General features: G+C 39.6%; 2 protein-coding genes across 2 annotated transcripts in view; one reads left to right on the top strand and one right to left on the bottom strand.

Moving 5' to 3' along the window:
- The window catches only part of disp2 (dispatched RND transporter family member 2), a 40624-nt gene extending 30220 nt beyond the window's left edge, over positions 1-10404 (bottom strand). Inside the window, exon 1 of the mRNA XM_057859303.1 lies at positions 10040-10404. The gene's annotated coding sequence lies outside the window, so the exon portion shown is untranslated. The remainder of the gene's footprint in view (positions 1-10039) is intronic.
- pkdccb (protein kinase domain containing, cytoplasmic b) overlaps positions 10178-19578 on the top strand; it is a 34801-nt gene continuing 25400 nt past the window's right edge. The window contains exons 1-2 of the mRNA XM_057859311.1: positions 10178-10774; positions 15841-15954. Coding sequence (XP_057715294.1) covers positions 10235-10774; positions 15841-15954 — 654 coding nt within the window. The 5' untranslated portion in view covers positions 10178-10234. The remainder of the gene's footprint in view (positions 10775-15840; positions 15955-19578) is intronic.

Here is a 19578-nt window from a genome sequence, read left to right as displayed (position 1 = left end):
AACATTGGGGGAAAAATAAATACATAAAAGAAATGTTTTTTTTCCCAAAGTGCAATTAATACTCTGTGCATGCAGAATTTCTCCCAGAAATTTATTGCAATTATAAATGCTTTGGTAGTAATATCTTCATTTGTTGACAAAAGCATTGGCACCCTCAGCTCAATAATTGGTAATAAAAATAATAATTATAATACATTTTATTTCTAGAGCGCTTTTCAAAACACACAAAGACGCTTCACAAGAGACATGGAATCACAGTACGATAAAAGGTATTACAAGGATAAAAAATTAAAAGCACAATAAAAAGAAGTAAAAATAGAGCTAGGGGTTATGGCGGGTAAGAAAGAGTGAACAGGTGTGTTTTCAATCTAGATTTGAAAAGTGATAGGGTAGATATGCTGTGAGAATCAGGGGGTAGGGAGTTCCAGAGCTGGGGGGGGCAATGACTAAAAGCTCTGGAACCAAAGGTGGAGAGGCGGACACGGGGGACGGAGAGGGGAAGAATAGTGGTAGAGCGAAGTGAACGGGTTGGATTGTTTAGACGGAGAAGATTGCAAAGGTAGGGAGGGGCCAGGGCATGGAGTATTTTGAAGGTGATGATGAGAATCTTGTAGTTGATTCATTGTTTGACAGGAAGCCAGTGAAGTTGACGGATGGGGATGGTGTGGTGTGTTGCGGGGGTTCGAGTGTTGCACAACCTTTAGACCAAATAACTGCGAACAACCGCTTCCGGTATCCATCAGTGAGTTTCTTACAATGCTCTGCTGGAATTTTAGACCATTCTTCTTTTGCCAACTGCTTCAGGTCTCTGCGATTTGAAGGGTGCCATTTTCGGATCTCTCCACAGGGCCCTACATTATGCTGCACACAGCCAGGGCAACAAAGGAGTGGCTTCGTAAGAAGCCTTTCAAGGTCCTGGAGTGGCCTAGCCAGTCTCCAGGTCTCAAACCCATAGAAAATCTGTGGAGGGAGTTGAAAGTCTGCGTTGCCCAACGACAGCCCCAAAACATCACTGCTCTAGAGGAGATCTGCATGGAGGAATGGGCCAAAGTACCTGCAACAGTGTGTGAAAAGCTTGTGAAGAGTTACAGAAAACCTTTGGCCTCTGTTATTGCCAACAAAGGGTACATAACAAAGTACTGCGATGAACTTGTAGTATAGACCAAATACTTATTTTTCACCCTGATTTGCAAATAAATTCTTTAAAAATCAAACAATGTTATTTTCATTTTTTTTTCTTCTACATTCTGTCTCTCATGGTTGAGGTTTACCCATGTTGACAATTACAGGCCTCTCTAATATTTTCAAGTGGGAGAACTTGCACAATTAGTGGTTGACTAAATACTTATTTGCCCCACTGTATGTATACATATATATAAATATATATACACTGTATATGTACAGAGAGAGTGAGAGAGTTGTATGAAGATCCAATATATCTACAGTGTAAACAAATAGTTGAGAAAAGTCTTTTAAAAAATAATTTTAAAAATCATAGTGTCCATTTGCATGCATTTCACCTACTAAATCAAATGCCTACAATTCCCATGAGACCACACTCCGGGATTGACATAACTTTATTTAGGATTTTTAAGGTAGACTAAGAATTGTTTTAAATTAATTAATTTCTTTTCCTATAAATTTGCACCGTATGTTATTTATCACGTGTTACGCCCGCAATGGTTCATTGGTGGCTGTGGCAACCATGACTGAGAGTGGCCGTTGTTATGTTTTGGTGTTATCTGTTCACTAAATGCGTTGTCTACTGGGGTCGTCCTGTATATGAGACACAAGACAAGCAGACAAAAACTGGCATTTTTTAACTCATTATTGTCATGAAAAAAGTTCGTTGACGAAATATTTTCGTCATCGTCATCATTGATGAAAACAACACTGGCTGGAGTGCAACAAAACAATATAGTAGTTATGTTATAAGAATGGGAAAAAAGGACGTACAACAAAGCTATATATGGTTTATAATCATTCATCATGCGTCTTACAGTATCTATGAAAATACTCATTCATTGATGATGCATGTTATAATTCAGTGTGCTTTGGTCCGAAAAAAATGGTTTACAAATGTTTAAACTCAATATTTATTTATATTGACTTTATTAGGGTTGGACATATCATTTATCCAGCTGATATTATTATTAAAATGTGAAAAAAGCTTTTTTTTTGGAAGGGGAAGCTAAAATAGGATGATGAAACGTGACCAAGCCAGTTATTATCAATTATATTAATGTATTTTTTACTACTGTAATGGAAATTGCAACTGCATGGTGTCATTTTCGTTTGAAAAGCATGAATGTGACACACAAGTGTCCATTAATGAGGCGGCTGGCAAGATGAATGATGCTCTGGCTCTGCTTCCTAATAGGAATCCTGGCACCGGACCCTGGCGGTCTCACTGGGGCCACTTGAAAAGACATGGAGCAGTAAAAGGAGAGATCAAAGTCAGTTTAGAGGTTTTAAATCAGAACCACAGCAGGGTGGAGAGTTTTTTTTTCATCTCGCTAATGTGACCTAATTTCTATCTATTAGCGCATCAATGAATCAAGAAGAAGAACTGACATAAGAATGAGACTGATTTGAAGGAGTGCAGTCATCTTGGGTAAATGTACCACTTTGTTCTATATTTATTATCAATGTGCCACAAGGAAATTTCAAAGCAGATACTGTATAAGCATGCACTTCTGCCCCGTCCAGCCAATTATTACAGTATATTCGTATACCTCTAAAGTTGTTACAGTGGTATTAAAAAGTATCTGAACCTTTTGGAATTTCTCACATTTTTGCATAAAATCACCATCAAATGTGATCTGATCTTTGTCAAAATCACACAGATAAAAAAAAACAGTGTCTTTTTTAACTAGAACCACCCAAACATTCATAGGTTTTCATATTTTAATGAGGATAGTATGCAAACAATGACTGAAGGGGGGAAAATAAGTAAGTAAACCATCACATTTCATATTTTGTGGCCCTCCCTTTGGCAGCAATAACTTCAACCAGACGCTTCCTGTAGCTGCAGATCAGCACATTGCACATCGATTGAGACTAATCTTGGCCTATTCTTCTCTACATAACTGCTGTAGTTGAGTCAGATTCCTTGGATGTCTGGCATGAATCGCTGTCTTTAGGTCATGCCACAGCATCTCAACGGGGTTCAAGTCTGTACTTTGACTTGGCCACTCCAGAACATGTATTTTGTTCTTCTGGAACCATTCTGAAGTTGATTTACTTCTGTGTTTTGGATCATTGTCTTGTTGCCGCATCCATCCTCTTCTTAGCTTCAACTGTCGGACAGACGGCCTCAGGTTTCCTGCAAAACATCCAGATAAATTTTTTAATTCATGCTTCCATTAATGCTTGCAAGTTGTCCAGGTCCTTTGGCAGCAAAACAGCCCCAAATCATGATGCTCCCTCCACCATGCTTAGGGGTCAGGATGAGGTGTTGATGTTGGTGTGCTTTTCCATTTTTCCTCCGCATATGACTTTGTGTGTTACTTCCAAACAATTCAACTTTGGTTTCATTAGTCCACAAAATATTTTTGCCAAAACTTCTATGGAGTGTCCAAGTGCCTTTTTGCGATCATTAAACGTGCAACAATTTTTTTTTTTTAGACAGCAGTGGCTTCCTCCGTGGAATCCTCCCATGAACACCATTCTCAGCCATAGTTTCACATACAGTTGATGTGTGCACAGAGCTATTGGACTGTGCCTGTGATTTCTGTAAGTCTTTAGCAGATACTCTAGGGTTCTTTTTTACCTCTCTGAGTATTCTGCACTTAACTCTTGGTGTCATCTTTGATGGAGAGAAGCAACAGTGCCAAGCGCTCTCCATTTGTAGACAACTTCTTTGACTTTCGATTGACGAACAACCACTTTTAGTGGTGGTTTTGTATCCTTTCCCAGTTTTATATAAATCAACAATCCTTGATCGCAGGTTTTCAGACAGCTCTTTTGAGCGAGCCATGATGCACATCAGTCGGTGCTTCTCATCAAGACATTTCTTACCAGGTGTGTGTTTTATAGTGGGCATGGCAGCTTTAAACCACTCATCAGTGATTGGACACACACCTGACTTAAAATGTTTGGTAAAAATTGGTTTCAATTGCTCTTTAAGTCTCCTTAGGCAGAGGGTTTACTTATTATTCCCTCTCCTGTCATTGTTTGCATACTATCCTCATTAAAATATGAAAATCTATACATGTGTGGGTGGTGTTACTTAAAGCAGACACTGTATTTTCATCTGTGTGATTTTGACAAGATCACATATGATGGTGATTTTATGCAGAAATGTGAGAAATTCCAAAAGGTTCGGATACTTTTTCATACCACTGTAAATGATGTTAAAGATGTTTTTTGAAAATGATTTTGCAAATGTGTCGTTGCTGAGTGTCTATGCCAGGGGTCCCCAAACTACGGACCGCGGGCCGGCCACATTTACTCCGGCCCCCTGAACATTTTTTTTTTTTTTCTCAATAGTGTTATTTATTTCCTTTTTTTTTTCTGTGAAGAACCCAGATAGGGTAATTTGATTATTATCTATTTAATTAATAGTGTTGTTATTATATTATATTATATTATTATTATTTTATTTTATTTAGTTTTGTTCCGTGAAGAATCCAGAAAAGGTTATTTGATTGTGGCTTTCTGAAAAACAATAAATTTTTACATTAAGGCACTCCTGCAATCGTCACACTTTTTCTGTTACAAACTGACGCGGCCCCTCATCAGAGAAGGGAAAAGTTATGTGGCCCTCACAGGAAAAAGTTTGGGGACCCCTGGTCTATGCTGTTCAATGATCGGTCATCACGCAATACTCTTCCATATCAGTAGGGGTCAATAGTTAGCTAATTACTGAAGAGGTAAGTGTGGCATTGAAGCTAGCAACTAGCTAGCGAAACTGTAACAGTGTCATAGATAGAAAGGTTTTAAAAAAGAGAAATATGCATTGAAATTACTCAAATATTACTATGATTAATAAGTATTTCGTCCAAAAGACCAAGACAAAAATTAAAAGGCCTCTCAAAAACACTGCAATACAACAAGTCACAGTGAGTGAGTAAAAATGACTATAAAATGAGTTTTCCTTAGTTGTTTTTTTTTATTTTTATTTTTTTATGTTGGTATGGAAAAAATATATATTACACACAAGGCCGGCCCAGCCTATACACAGACTATGCAGCTGCATAGGGCCCCTGACCACTAGGGGGCCCCCAATCTGGCAACCTCCTTTTTTACGTTGTTAATAGAGCATTGTGAATAATTTGGCGCGCATTGCCGTTTATCTATGCAAACATCCATTTTCTTGTCATTACAATCTGGCAACCTGGGGAGTGACGTTGAACCTGCTTTGCAATTATTGGTGCTCAAACTTGCTTGGAAAATAGATGCACGAATATGTCGAAGAGAATTTATCTTTCTGGAGCAGAGAAATGAAAGAAGAAGAAAATATGAGAAGAAAAACAACAGTATCAAGCTAATAGAGCATGTTGTTGATGATGTTGTTGTTGTTGTTGTGCAAAACACTCCGACTCGAAGGTGTTGTCAGCTGAGCTTGTCAATATTTCGTGCTGGTAATTGCTATTAGCCGCAGGGCGAAGGCCCGGAGCAAATCAAGTAAAGCCGAGCAAGTTGTCACCTGTCGGCAATGGCAAATGTACGGCTTCTGCTGATTGTAGTAAAACGAAATATTGGCATAATATGCATTTGAAATGGTGGGCCAAAAATATGGGCCCCTTGGCATTATTTTGCTTAGGGCCCCCAAATGGCCTGGGCCAACCCTGATTACACATAGTGTACACACCATTTCTTGAAGGAGATCTTGCCCTCGGTGTAATGAAGTTTGTGGCTTTCTTTGCCCCTGAGCATCCTGTGATGAAGCTGAGCTGGCCAATGTCTTGTTAACCTCAGACACTGATTAAGTTATTTAGTCATACACGCACAGACGCTGCTGTTGCTGGTCGTGAGGTGACAGCCGTGTTCATTTGCATGTGACAAATTTCCTAAGGTCTCTTAAACAAACATGAGCAAATGGAAGCAAAGTGTCCGTTAATAAATGAGATTATTAGCTATTAGGATGTGAAAGGACACCATTGTGGCCATTTTGTAGTGAGTAGCGAGATTACAGAACATAGGGCATTAAACAATTAAACATTTTGGAATACCTTAGCCTTGTTCAATGTCATAAAGCGATATATATGTATACAGTAAGCTATAACATCATACTACAATGACCTAGTTTTTTTGTTTGTTTTTACAGCTCGTGTATTATATCTCTTGAAAATACTCACTTGTAAACATGTTCAGTGTTTCGTCTGAATAAGGGGGATTTGTCGCCGTCTACTGATCAGACTGGAAAACAGACACAAAAATCGGTCCTCAACTTTTGAATAGGAAAAAAATTTATATAAATCAGGATGGCCAAGGGACATGTATATTATCAAGTCTACGGTGTTTTACTGTAATTTTCTGATACATTAGTTTACATGCTTCTCCCCTAGAATTGGTTATATAAAATAAATTTGGGGGGTGCAAATAGATCTTCTAAACTTCCAATAAAACTGTATTCACTTACAGTGCTGGTCAAAAGTATTAGCACCCCTGCAATTGCGTCAGATCATGCTCAATTTCTCCCAGAAAATGATTCCAATTACAAATGCTTTGGTAGTAATGTCTTAATTTATTTTGCTTGCAATGAAAAAAGACAAAAGAGAATCGGGGATAAAAAAGTATTAGCGCTCTTTGAAAAATTATGTGATGCTTCTCTAATTTGTGAAATCAACAGTACCTGTTACTTACCTGTGGCACATAACAGGCAGTGGCAATAACTAAATCACACTTGCAGCCAGTTAAAATGGATTAAAAATGACTCAACCTCTGTCCCGTGTCCTTGTGTGTACCACATTGAGCATGTTAGTTGTTAGTCTGTGGCGAGCAGGTGTGTGAGGCTGAACAGACTCTGGTTCGGCGGCTGGATTTATCTTGGGTTTAAAACCCACTGTGTATTATATATCCTGTAGTATTTCCTTATAACAACAAAATCCGTGTGAGCTCTTTTGCATTTGACAAATTTAATATAATTTGTAATTTCGCCTCATTTTGGTCACTCAAGTGGCCGGCGTATCAATCTATACCTCACGTCAAAACAGACTGACAGGTTGTTATAATTTTATCCACGAATGATCAACGAAGTGATAAGAACAATCATACAATCTCATCTACGTCTCATCTACGTCGTGCTGAATCCATTTTTGGAGATTCCCTTGATTCCTCTGGCTTGATTTTGCAGTTTAAACTTTGTCAACACACTGCTTACTTCAACGGCAATTCATGTTGTTCTTCCTAAACCGGAAGTTCGGAGCAGAAATTTTCCAAGAAACGCTCAGGAAACTTGTCCATAGGAAAGTCAACTACAGTACATGCATTGACATTTTCGGCCACACTTAAAGCCCCCGCCCACCCATTAATCTCCACGTATGGTTCTGGTCCCCATTAACCGTGAAAAACGAGGGATTACTGTATGTCGAATAAAAAGGGAAACTATAACGACTAGTGTAGCCTAAAGTAGCGGAGTGTAAGAGGAGTGTTTCTTCTTCACAAATCTACTCAAGTTAAAGTAAAAAGTATAGCTACAGTGTTGGCCAAAAGTATTGGCACCCCTGCAATTCTGTAAGATAATGCTCAATTTCTCCCAGAAAATGATTGCAATTACAAATGCTTTGGTAGTAATATCTTCATTTATCTTGCTTGCAATGAAAAAACACAAAAGAGAAAGGATAAAAATTAGATTATTATCATTCTATATAAAATTCCAGAAATGGGCCGGACAAAAGTATTGGAACCCATTTGAAAAATCATGTGATGCTTCTCTAATTTGTGTAATTAACAGCACCTGTTACTTACCTGCGGCACATAACAGGCGGTGGCAATAACTAAATCACACTAGCAGCCAGTTAAAATGGATTAAAGTTGACTCAACCTCTGTCCTGTCTCCTTGTGTGTACCACATTGAGCATGGAGAAAAAAAGAAGACCAAAGAACTGTCTGAGGACTTAAGAAGCACAATTGTGAGGAAGCATCGGCAATCTCAAGGCTGCAAAGTCCATCTACAAAGACTTGAATGTTCCTGTGTCTACAGTGTGATCAACGTCATCAATAAGTGTAAAGCCCATGGCGCCGTGGCTAACCTCCCTAGATGTGGACGGAAAACAAAAGTGATGAGAGATTTCAATGAAAGATTGTGTGGATGGTGGATAAAGAACCTCGATTAACATCCAAACAAGTTCAAGCTGTCCCGCAGTCCGAGGGTACAACAGTGTCAACCTGTACGATCCGTTACTTGGCGTCTGAATGAAAACAGACTCTATGATAGGATACCCAGGAAGACCCCACTTCTGACCAGAGACATAAAAAAGCCAGGCTGGAGTTTGCCAAAACTTACCTGAGAAAGCCAAAAAAATGTTTGTTAAGAATGTTCTCTGGTCAGATGAGATAAAAGTAGAGCTTTTTGGGGAAAAGGCAACTAAATAGAGTTTCCAGGGGGGGGAAAAACGAGGCCTTTAAAGAAAAGAACACGGTCCCCACAGTCAAACATGGCGGAGGTTCCCTGATGTTTTGGGGTTGCTTTGCTACCTCTGGCACTGGACTGCTTGACCATTTGCATGGCATTTGAAGTCTGAAGACTACCTAGAAATTTTGCAATATAATGTGTGGCCCAGTGTGAGAAAGCTGGTTCTGCCTCAGAGGTTATGGGTCTTCCAGCAGGACAACGACCCAAAACACACTTCAATACTTGTAAATACTTTGTGTAAAATGATGTTTTTTCAATCTATTTTGTGTTTTTAAATACATGAAGATACAGTGGGGCAAATAAGTATTTAGTCAACCACTAATTGTGCAAGTTCTCCCACTTGAAAATATTAGAGAGGCCTGTAATTGTCAACATGGGTAAACCTCAACCATGAGAGACACGGACTTTCAACTCCCTCCACAGATTTTCTATGGGGTTGAGATCTGGAGACTGGCTAGGCCACTCCAGGACCTACATGGCCCCATTCATTCTGGTCCCTATGCAGAAAAACAGCCCCAAAGCATGATGTTTCCACCCCCATGCTTCACAGTGGGTATGGTGCAATTCAGTATTCATTTTCCTCCAAACAAGAGAACCTGTGTTTCTACCAAAAAGTTCTTTTTTGGTTTCATCTGACCATAACACATTCTCCCAGTCCTCTCCTGGATCAACCAAATGTTCTGTAGTATACCGCAGACGGGCCTGGACGTGTACTTTCTTCAGCAGGGGGACATGTCTGGCAGTGCAGGATTTAAGTCTCTGGCGGTGCATTGTGTTACTGATAGTAGCCTTTGCTACTGCGGTCCCAGCTCTCTGTAGGTCATTCACTAGGTCCCCCCGTGTGGTTCTGGGATTTTTGCTCACCGTTCTTGTTATCATTTTGACGCCACGGGGTGAGGAGGGAGATCTAAGTCCGTGTTGCCCAACGACAGCCCCAAAACATCACTGCTCTAGAGGAGATCTGCATGGAGGAACGGGCCAAAATACCAGCAACAGTGTGTGAAAAGCTTGTGAAAAGTTACAGAAAACGTTTGGGCTCCGTCATTACCAACAAAGGGTACATACCAAAGTATTGAGATGAACTTTTGGTATTGACCAAATACTTATTTTCCACCATGATTTGCAAATAAATTATTTAAAAATCTAACAATGTGATTTTCTGGGTTTTTTTCACATTCTGTCTCTCATGGTTGAGGTTTATCCATGTTGACAATCACAGGCCACTCTAATATTTTCAATCGGGAGAACTTGCACAATTAGTGGTTGACTAAATACTTTTTTACCCCACTGTATTACTACCAAAGCTTTTGTAATTGCAATCATTTTCTGGGAGAAATTGAGCATTATCTGACAGAATTGCAGGGTGCCAACACTTTGCCAGCACTGCAGATAAAACTACTTTTAGAAGTATATTTTCTCCAAAAGTTAATCAAGTAAATGTAACGGGCTACTACCCACCTCTGGATGACAGTGATTGATTGCTGGCGAGAGCTCCTGCTGGGTAGCCGGCCGGGTGTAAAGTTACGCGAGGACAGGACACACCTCCAGTGGGAGTTTCCACGCGGAGGAGGAGGTGAAAGGAGCTACGTGAACACCCTTAACACCCGAGTCAGTAGTCATCAGAAGTGCTCCCGCTCGTACCGGTCGTGGAACATGCCCGCCACCGTGGGCAAGTCGTTACGCGCGGCTACCGTGCTGTCCGTGGCGGTCCTGTCCGTGCTGGTGTGCTTGCTTCTCGGCAGCGTGCACCACCTCGGGAGCGTCCAAGAAGACCCGGACGAAGAGTTGACCTCGCTCCGCGCGGCGTTGAGCCACCAACTGGCGCAAAGACGCCAAGAAATTATTCCTCTGCTCTCCCCTGGACGAGACGAGGAACCGTACTCCACTTGGGAGTCCTTTCTGCGGGACGAACTCACGCGTGGCCCCGGCGCGGGGGCTCCGCTGGGTTGCGGGGCTCTGCGGGATATGCAGCCGCTGGAGGTGCTCGGCTCCGGGTACACCAAGCTGGTGGTAAAGGTGACGCTGGCCGGAGGAGAGCCGGTGGCCCTCAAGATGGTCAACGAGAACGGCATCGACATGGGCAAGTGCGTGGAGGGATTTAAGGACCCCCACGGATGCCGTCAACTGGTTTCATCCAAAATCGGCAAGGAAGTTGTCCTCCTGCACAGGCTGCGGCATCCTAACGTCATCAAGGTACCATACAAGTACAAGTTGTTTTCAGTGTTAATTTACTAGAAATAAGTGAAATTATCTGCCAGTATTTTAAGTAAATTTTACTCACGAAGAAAAATAACTAGCTGAAAATCAGCTTTGCAGACAAATTTTAAGCAATAAATTAGTATATTTAATCTTTAAAAAGCTTGTTTGTGAGAAATGTTCTTAATTCAAGAATAAATATTGTTCAAAACATTATTTGAAAGCATTTTATCTTGATTTAGGTGAAAAATTACCAACTTTTTGGATGTATGGGCTTTAGAAGAACACATAGTAACATTTAAAGTGTGTGGAATAATCTGACAAATTCATCTGTTAACTACTGAAAACACACAAAACAAAATTATTTGACTCGATTTAAGAAAAATAATCTGATTAAGATGTTTTAAATTTGCAATGTATATTGCAGTTTTCATTAAGTGATTCACCGGACAGCTTGAGAATGCAAAATGGCTGATGCGAAGAAAACAGCAAGGAATGTATCACAGTTTTGGCAACTTGAATGAAAATCCAGCATGAAATAACCTCAAAGTTATGCAAAAGTTACTCAAAAGTTCCTTAAAGACAAGAAATAGATTTATTTGAGAAAGGAAGACTGGATTTCGAAATTGCAGCATAGTAATGCTTTAAAATGATAAAGCTCAAAAAACTTTTATGACAACACATTTAAGTTAGAAATAATAAAAATTAATGTTCTCTTTTTCAACTTTAATGGCTAGCGGAGGCCTTGGAATCAACACGCAATTTAACCCTGTTCTTCAAAAACATACGATACTATATAAATACAAATTTTTACTAGGTCACAAAAAATTTCATACCTTTTCACAAAAAGCTTGAGGAGAATGGTACTGAATGTCAAAACAAGAAGAGACAAATGTGGACAACAGCAATGATTTAAAAGTGTTTTCGGTAACTTGAGTCAGGGAATTGGTAGCCTTCACTTTCAAAGGCCTCAAAGCATAAAACATTTTATAGTGGCACAAATATTTATAGACCACCCACTCCATAATCAAGTTGTGTAGCGCCGCTTGTAGGCAAATACTTTCAAAGTGTTTTGTATTTTGAAAATACAAAATGATCACATAGTAGGGCTGGGCGATATGACCTTAAGCACGTGTCACGGTAAATTGAGCAGATTTATCTCGATAACGATAAATGACGATAAATTCGCCCAAGCGGACTGTTATATAATTTGAAAATCTGAATCAATGCATGAAATACAGATTAACCGTTTCTTGTTGATTTATTTACCAGCTTTCAATTTAATATGTTTAACAATCGTACATGCAGTCTAAACATTAAGTATACAAAAATTTAATGTAAACAATAAGAATTCAAGTATGAACATTTATATCAGCTTGTATGGCTTGAACAATGTACATTGTCAAAATCAATATGCCTGTGCAAACATGTCATTGTAATACTAATGACTTACAGCCTCCACTTCAAAAAGACAACTTATTGTAAATGGCTGCTGTGACATATTTACTTAACACAAGTGTTTACTTCAAGGTTTCAGTTTTTTTTTTCCCCAGTGCATTTTTTAATACATGAAGCACACATGAACCCCCACACAGACACACACACATTAAAGCTGCATTGATCTAATGCCTCAGAATTAAGCACATACAGAAAAAAAGCTGGGGTCATTAAACAGTCATATTAAAATTTTCACTGTTGGATTGTACTTTACGCTTAATGCTTTACTATCCAACAGCCATCAGAAATCACACATAGACAGAGATACACAATAACGTGACATACTAATTGCTAGATGCAGTCCGTGCCCAATCCACTCATTAAGTTCAGCTGTTTTGCCAAGGTTAGAGCCGCTATCCGACTCAATCACGTTTATTTGTAGCGTTAGCCGCTAGCGTTAGCCACTAGCGTTAGCCTGTGGCTTGGCTACTAGTAGAAAGCATTGAAAGCATCCTCTTTGGAAATCGTGAGAACAAGGGAGGACAGCGGGTGAAAGCCTGTCTGGATGCCGCCAAGAGTCTATTTAATGTCAGGTGAAAGCTTGGCGAACCTCCCTTAAGCCACACTCCATCATGTTTGCTTGTAGCGTTAGTCGCTAGCGTTAGCCACAGGGCTCTTGTGTGTTTGGCTTCCTGATAACCACGTGACTCCATATGTAAGCACACTTTCTGCTTTCTTAAAGGGGAATGAACATTGCCGAATAACACAGAGTCAAAGCGGGATGAAAAGACTATATTTTCTTGTTTTATTAAATTACCGAATTTACCGCCATGGTCAAAATAATGTCGGTCATTTTGAAGAATTTCGGTGCCGTTTTTTTTTCGGTTTACCGCCCTGCTCTATCACATAGTATGAACTTAAAGGGAACCACGGACAGTAAGACTTGTAGTTCTTAAAAGATAAACATTAGTAGGAGTTATACATAAATTCCACCATCAGTTGACAAGACAACTCCCACAGATTTTGCGCCACGCCTAACCATAGGGGGCCGGCCCATAGAGAGTTGAAATAGCTTTCACTATTCACTGTGATAAACTCAAACACACGCTGCGTTCTAACGCCGGATTTAGGTGGAAATAGGACGAAGGTTTTACTGCCTACCAGCAGGCAGGAGTGTCTCAAGAGGCATTTGGTCGAGGATTCAAGGTAATTATTAGAGAAGTTTCCGATTCTTAGATTATTCGCGATTTGGCCGTGGAAGATTCGAGAACGATTCACAAATATCCAAATTCCGATTATTGAATTATAGCAAGTAAAGCGGAAGTAAAACACAGTCAGCGCGGTCTTTGGGACGCAATGAGGAACGGACCGAGAGTAAATATCATGTTCAACTCATGCCGCTAGATAAAAAAAAAAACAATCATACCTGACTGCGGTTGACAGCCGCTACAAACAACGCCCAGTTGCTAGTCGCTACAAACATACGGCTACAGTAGATATCATATATATGTAGAACTAGATGCAAAATGACAGATGACGTCGGTGTTAGAACATGTATTATTGAACAGAGATGCGAAATGACAAACTTTCCGGCGTAAGTAAACAGCCGCCATCTTAAGCAGTAGACCTCTCTAGAAGGCTCTGTTGTAGCGAACCTAATTAAGTTTTTATCTAAAATACTCCTAAATCGGCAGAATCTTGTCTTGAATCTATCTTTAAATGATGAAATAGTTTTTAAACTTATACAAAAGTAGACAGAAGGGAAATAATGGAATAACGGGAGCAATTTTAACAACTGTAACAGTTGATTCACAACATTAAGTTAATTGAATGTAGTTTAAAGCTGCTGATGCAGAATGGAGACTGGAGTTTTTTATTTACTGTTATTTTTGTATATTTTTTGTACTGTTATATGTTAACTTGATACTGAAATAGTAGTTTGGTTTAGCCTGAGAGGATTTTTGAACAATTTTGGAACTAATGTACAAAACATTGTATATAATGTACAAAAAAAGGAGGGATGCATGAATAATTGTTTTATAATCAAATCGGAGCCTCTGAATCGTAATCGAATCGTTAGGTGCCCAAAGATTCCCAGTTCTAGTAATTATTATATAAAATAGACCCATGAAATAATGAAAAAAATAGCCCAACTTCAGCTTGAAATATTTATGTAAAATTTAGAGGTGTCCCGATCGATCGGGTCCGATCACGTCATTTTCAAAGTATCGGAATCGGCAGAAAAATATCGGCCATGCCTTTTTTTAACATATGTTTTAATTAAATCGTTTTCTAATTGTATAAAACGTTACAGACATAATATGTTACACTCATCCAGAGTCTTTAGTTTAGGCTTAATGTAGGGTTATCAAAAAATATCCAGTTAATGGCGGCAATTAATTTATGAAAACATGTGTGACGTTAAAAATTTAAAGCTCTTACTGTATACGCTGCACGACCCTCTCACTCATTGTTGCGTTCAATCTGTGATGACGCCATTTTATCAAAATAGAGAGATTAAAGGCAGCGCAAATGAATTTTGGGAGCTTTTGAAACTGATGTTCAATTGGCTAAAACCTAGCAATTCTTCTCCCTATGATTAGCAATATCATACGTGGGGAAGCAAGCTGGCAATAGATCTTTGTTCAACACCTTATTTCCCAAAGCAGAGAAGATATATCCATTGGTAGCACAACGCACAGTCATGGTTTTACTTCCCATCATGGTTCCACTTCCCATCATGCATTGGGGCATGCTGCAGTATCATTTACTGAAAGCTCAACAAATACACTAGATGGCAATATTTAGTCACAATACACAAAGTCACAAGTCTTTCTATCCGTGGATCCCTCTCACAGAAAGAATGTTAACAATGTAAATGCCATCTTGAGGATTTATTGTCATAATAAACAAATACAGTACTTATGTACTGTATGTTGAAAGTATATATTCGTCCGAGTTTTATTCATTTTTTTTCTTAATGCATTGCCAAAATGTATATGATCAGGAAAAATTATCGGGAATGATTGGAATTGAATCGGGAGCAAAAAAAAGCAATCGGATCGGGAAATATCGGGATCGGCAGATACTCAAACTAAAACGATCGGGATCGGATCGGGAGCAAAAAAACATGACCGGAACAACCCTAATTTCTTTTAGTGTTTCCGAATGCTAAAGAGTTGCGCTTTTGAACTAATCGATTATTTTTTTCAAGCTTTTAAATCTGAGTTTGTTCTCCATGATAGAATGTCTGATTGAGTGCTCATCCGAGACTGATGATACCATACTTTTTGCTAGGGGTTGTCTAATTTTCAAAAATTCAACAGACACACTCCACCATTGTTTCCAAGCACATCTTTTTGTCTCACATTGGTTGAGCAGGCCCAATATCCCAGCTGCCTGTGCAGGATGGTTCCGTCTCATTCAATTAAATCCCTTGACCCTCGCCTGGCCTTTAGGGTGAAGTTTTTCCGCAGCAGACAATGCGCCTCTGTGCTCAGTCCTGATACACGCGTTCCCGCGACTCCCGCCGCACTTAAAGCCGCCTTTAGTTTGCTCAAATCCCCCCAAATCTGACCAAGTGCTGCATGATATTAGTCCTTGATGTTTTAATGTGGTTTCACCAGTTGCGCGGTCACTGTGTCGGAGACGCGGGAGGCCGGGTGACCGTCATCTTGGAGCAAGGGACCCCTCTCCAGATGCTCCGTCTGCTCCAGAGCCCCTGGGAGGACCGCTTCAGGGTAAGCTCTTGATGCTCTTCCCCTACTTTGTTGCTTAACCGCACTGCAGTTGGCCCAGCGCCTGTATTTGCAAGAACGCGTGCGCAGCCCTCCAGATGAAGGCTGAAACTTTAGGAGCGCCGACATCTGTCCCCTCGCTGTATTTGATCAGGCCCGGCTCGGAATGGAGATGAGACCGGGAGTTAATACAACGCAGGCTAGGAATGTCATCTCGGCACGCTCAAATGTTTAGCTCTACCCCCATCGCAGGTATGCTTGCAGTGGGAGTCGACAGAGGCCGAATTTACACAGCAGGGATCCGAGTGTGGAAGTGCGTGCTGAAATACTGCTTGTAATTTTTTGGGGGGCCATAAGTCACACAAGCCAAAAATGCTCAAACAGGAAGAAAAACATGTTTAAGTCATACTGGAGTAAAAGCCACCAATAGACTTCATAATTATATCGACGGGTAACATCCGTCATACACTGTGCCACACCTTCAAGTAGGGGGCCTGCCCACATTAAAAGGAGTTATTCTTAAACACATGCAGGGACCCAACGCCAGATTTAGTTTAAAAAAATAGGAAAGCTGTACCGCATACAAAGGAATGATTGTCTCAAAGGTGATTTGTTTGAGGATTCAAGGTAATTATTAGAGATGTCCCCATCGATCGGGATGCCGATCGATCGGGTCCAATCACGTCAAGTATCGGAATCGGCAAAAAAAATATCGGCCATACGTTTTTTTAATAAACTGTATGTATATGTTTTAATTAAATCGTTTTCTAATTGTATTAAACGTTACAGATATAATATGTTACACTCAACTAGAGTCTTTAGTTTAGGCTTAAGGTAGGGTTATCAAATTTATCCCGATAACGGCGGTAATAAGTTTTGTTAAAAATGTAACACGTTAAAATATTTAACGCAATTAATGCATGCGTTGCACGACCCACTCATGCATTGTCCGCTCAATCTGTAATGGCGACGTTTTACCTATATAGAGAGATAAAAGGCAGCGTAAAATGAGTAGAGTGGATTTTGGTAGCCTTTGTAGCCTTTTTTTAATTGGCTAAAGCCTTACAATCCCTCTCCCTACGATTAGGAATATCATGGAAAGCAATGTGGGGGAAGCAAGGTAGCAATTGATCTTTTTTTTAACACCTTATTTTAATTCCCAACGCAGAGAAGATATATCAATTGGTAGCACTACGCACAGTCATGGTTCCACTTCCCATCATGCATTGGGGCATGGCTACAGTATCATTTACTGAAAGCTCAACAAATACACTAGATGGCAATATTTAGTCACAATATACAAAGTCACAAGTCTTTCTATACGTGGATCCCTCTCACAGAAAGAATGTTAATAATGTAAATGAGGATTGAGGATTTATTGTCATAATAAACAAATACAGTACTTATGTATGTTGAATGTATATATTCGTCCGAGTTTTATTCATTTTTTTCTTAATGCATTGCCAAAATGTATATGATCTGGAAAAATTATGGGGAATGATTGGAATTGAATCGGGAGCAAAAAAAAGCAATCGGATCGGGAAAATCGGGATCGGCAGATACTCAAACTAAAACGTTTGGGATCGGCTCGGGAGCAAAAAAACATGATCGGAACAACCCTAATTATTATGTTTTTATTTTACACCCTAATCACTCTACAGCGCTGTTTTCACAGATTAAATAAAGCCTGTATGTAAGAGTTAGCCACGCATCAACAGCGGTCATAATGAATAGAAACCTAGCCCTCCGCAGGGATAACGTTAGCGAGTGAAAGTATAGTTGGCATAGTTTGTAGCGGCTGTCGCCTGGGATCATTGCTGATCCTCTACGCACGTGACGACTGGGCATTGTCCCGCATTAAAAGTAGTCCAGGCAAAACGTGATGCTTAGAGCTGACAAAATTAAACGATCCCTCGAGACGAATAGAATTATTCGGATCAGTTTTTAAACTCGAGTTGCTCGAGTATTCGTTTCAGTTCTAAAAACAACACTGAATTATACCCACCTGATACGCCACAAACTGTATATAAACAATGTTGTCCGAGAGTTTAAGAGGTCACTCGCCATTAGCATTAGCCTAATGCTAACGCTACGGGTTACATTTAGTGCAGTGCTTCTCAATTATTTTCTGTTACGCCCTCCTCCCAGGAAGACAATATGAAAATGTCACGTGTTATGAACATATGACAGAAATAATTTTACATTTTTTGTCTCGTCAGATGAAAACTGGCATCCATATCGTTGCGTTCTAGTCTCCCAAGCCATGTTTTTTAGCTAGTCATCATCACGTCATCATCATGAATAACTTGTTCGTTGACGAAATATCTTCACTATCGTCATTGATGACAAAAACACATTTTTTTCATTGTTTCGACGAATATGTCTGTTAAGTGGAAGAAAGTGGCTACTCGAATCATGTCAGGAAACAACCCGGCACCCCCTTGAGAAATTTCATTAGTGGTTTGGAGAGGACCAAGAATGAGAAATGCATTCACATACCCAAACACAGGAAAAGGAGTGGCTCATTCACAAATTCATTCATTCCTTTTTTTTTTATTTTATTTTTTTTATTTTTTAATCTATTCCTCAAACAGTAAAGTAGTCATTCGTGTAAAGGAAGTAAATTGAAGTGAAACATCTAAATGAACTAAACAGCAAGCTGGTTATGTTTAGTTACGGAGCGTTTCCGTTGCATTCCAAACATTTTGGAGGCAGCCTCGATTATTCATATTAAAAAATTGTTTCGGAACATTACCAAGTAGTTGTCACGTTATGAAATTCTTTTAAGAAGTTTCTTAAGTGTGTTAGTGCAAGAGTCGCCAACAACAACAACCAAAAAACAATCCTGGAACACTGTGCTGTTTAGTCTCTATAAAATCAATGTACCCTGTTTTACCCACTCATCTATGTGGCATTTTTAATTTATTGAACCCAAATACTGTTAATGTATTTAAAAGAAAAGCTGTCTCTTTATGTAGTACTAGATTGGCAAAAACATGACAGGACACCATTGTTGTATAGGGAAATACTGTCAGATTTTACAGTGTCGTTGTGGTTTGAATGTAGCCTAAAAAGTTGCTTACACAGGAAGAATGATTAGAGGAGGAAAAAAAACGTGTATACTATACTAGTCAATTTTTTTCCCTACTAAGGAGGCTACAAAAACCTCCCCGCTCACTGTCAGCTACATGTGTGAGGCCTACAGTAATCCAGGCGTGTCTGGTTTCACCCACTGCTGTTTTTACTGTGCTGGGTGACGTCAAAGTCGAAGCTTTACAGTACCCGACACTTGCTGCAGTGTACTTGTACTGTTACCGTACATGCATGCGCACACGCTTTTTTCACGGAGTGTCACTGCGCAGCTGATGAAGTGTACTAAAGATGGTGAAACTTGATGACATGTGTTTCGGTATGATCACCTTTAGTAAATACACCTCAGTTTCACAGTATCACGGTATTGCGATTACAGTATAGCTCTAAAATGTGTTATTTTGAGATTCTTATATATGATCAAATTGATTTTATTTAAAACGCATCCCACTGCTACGATTACTATTACCGTTATTTTCGCACTATAAGGCGCATCTGACCAGTGTTGTTAATCTTACTTTAAAAAAGTAATTAATT

This window comes from Corythoichthys intestinalis, chromosome 15, assembly GCF_030265065.1.
Source record: "Corythoichthys intestinalis isolate RoL2023-P3 chromosome 15, ASM3026506v1, whole genome shotgun sequence".
NCBI classification, from domain to species: domain Eukaryota; kingdom Metazoa; phylum Chordata; class Actinopteri; order Syngnathiformes; family Syngnathidae; genus Corythoichthys; species Corythoichthys intestinalis.
This window is presented reverse-complemented; position numbering and strand designations above follow the sequence as displayed.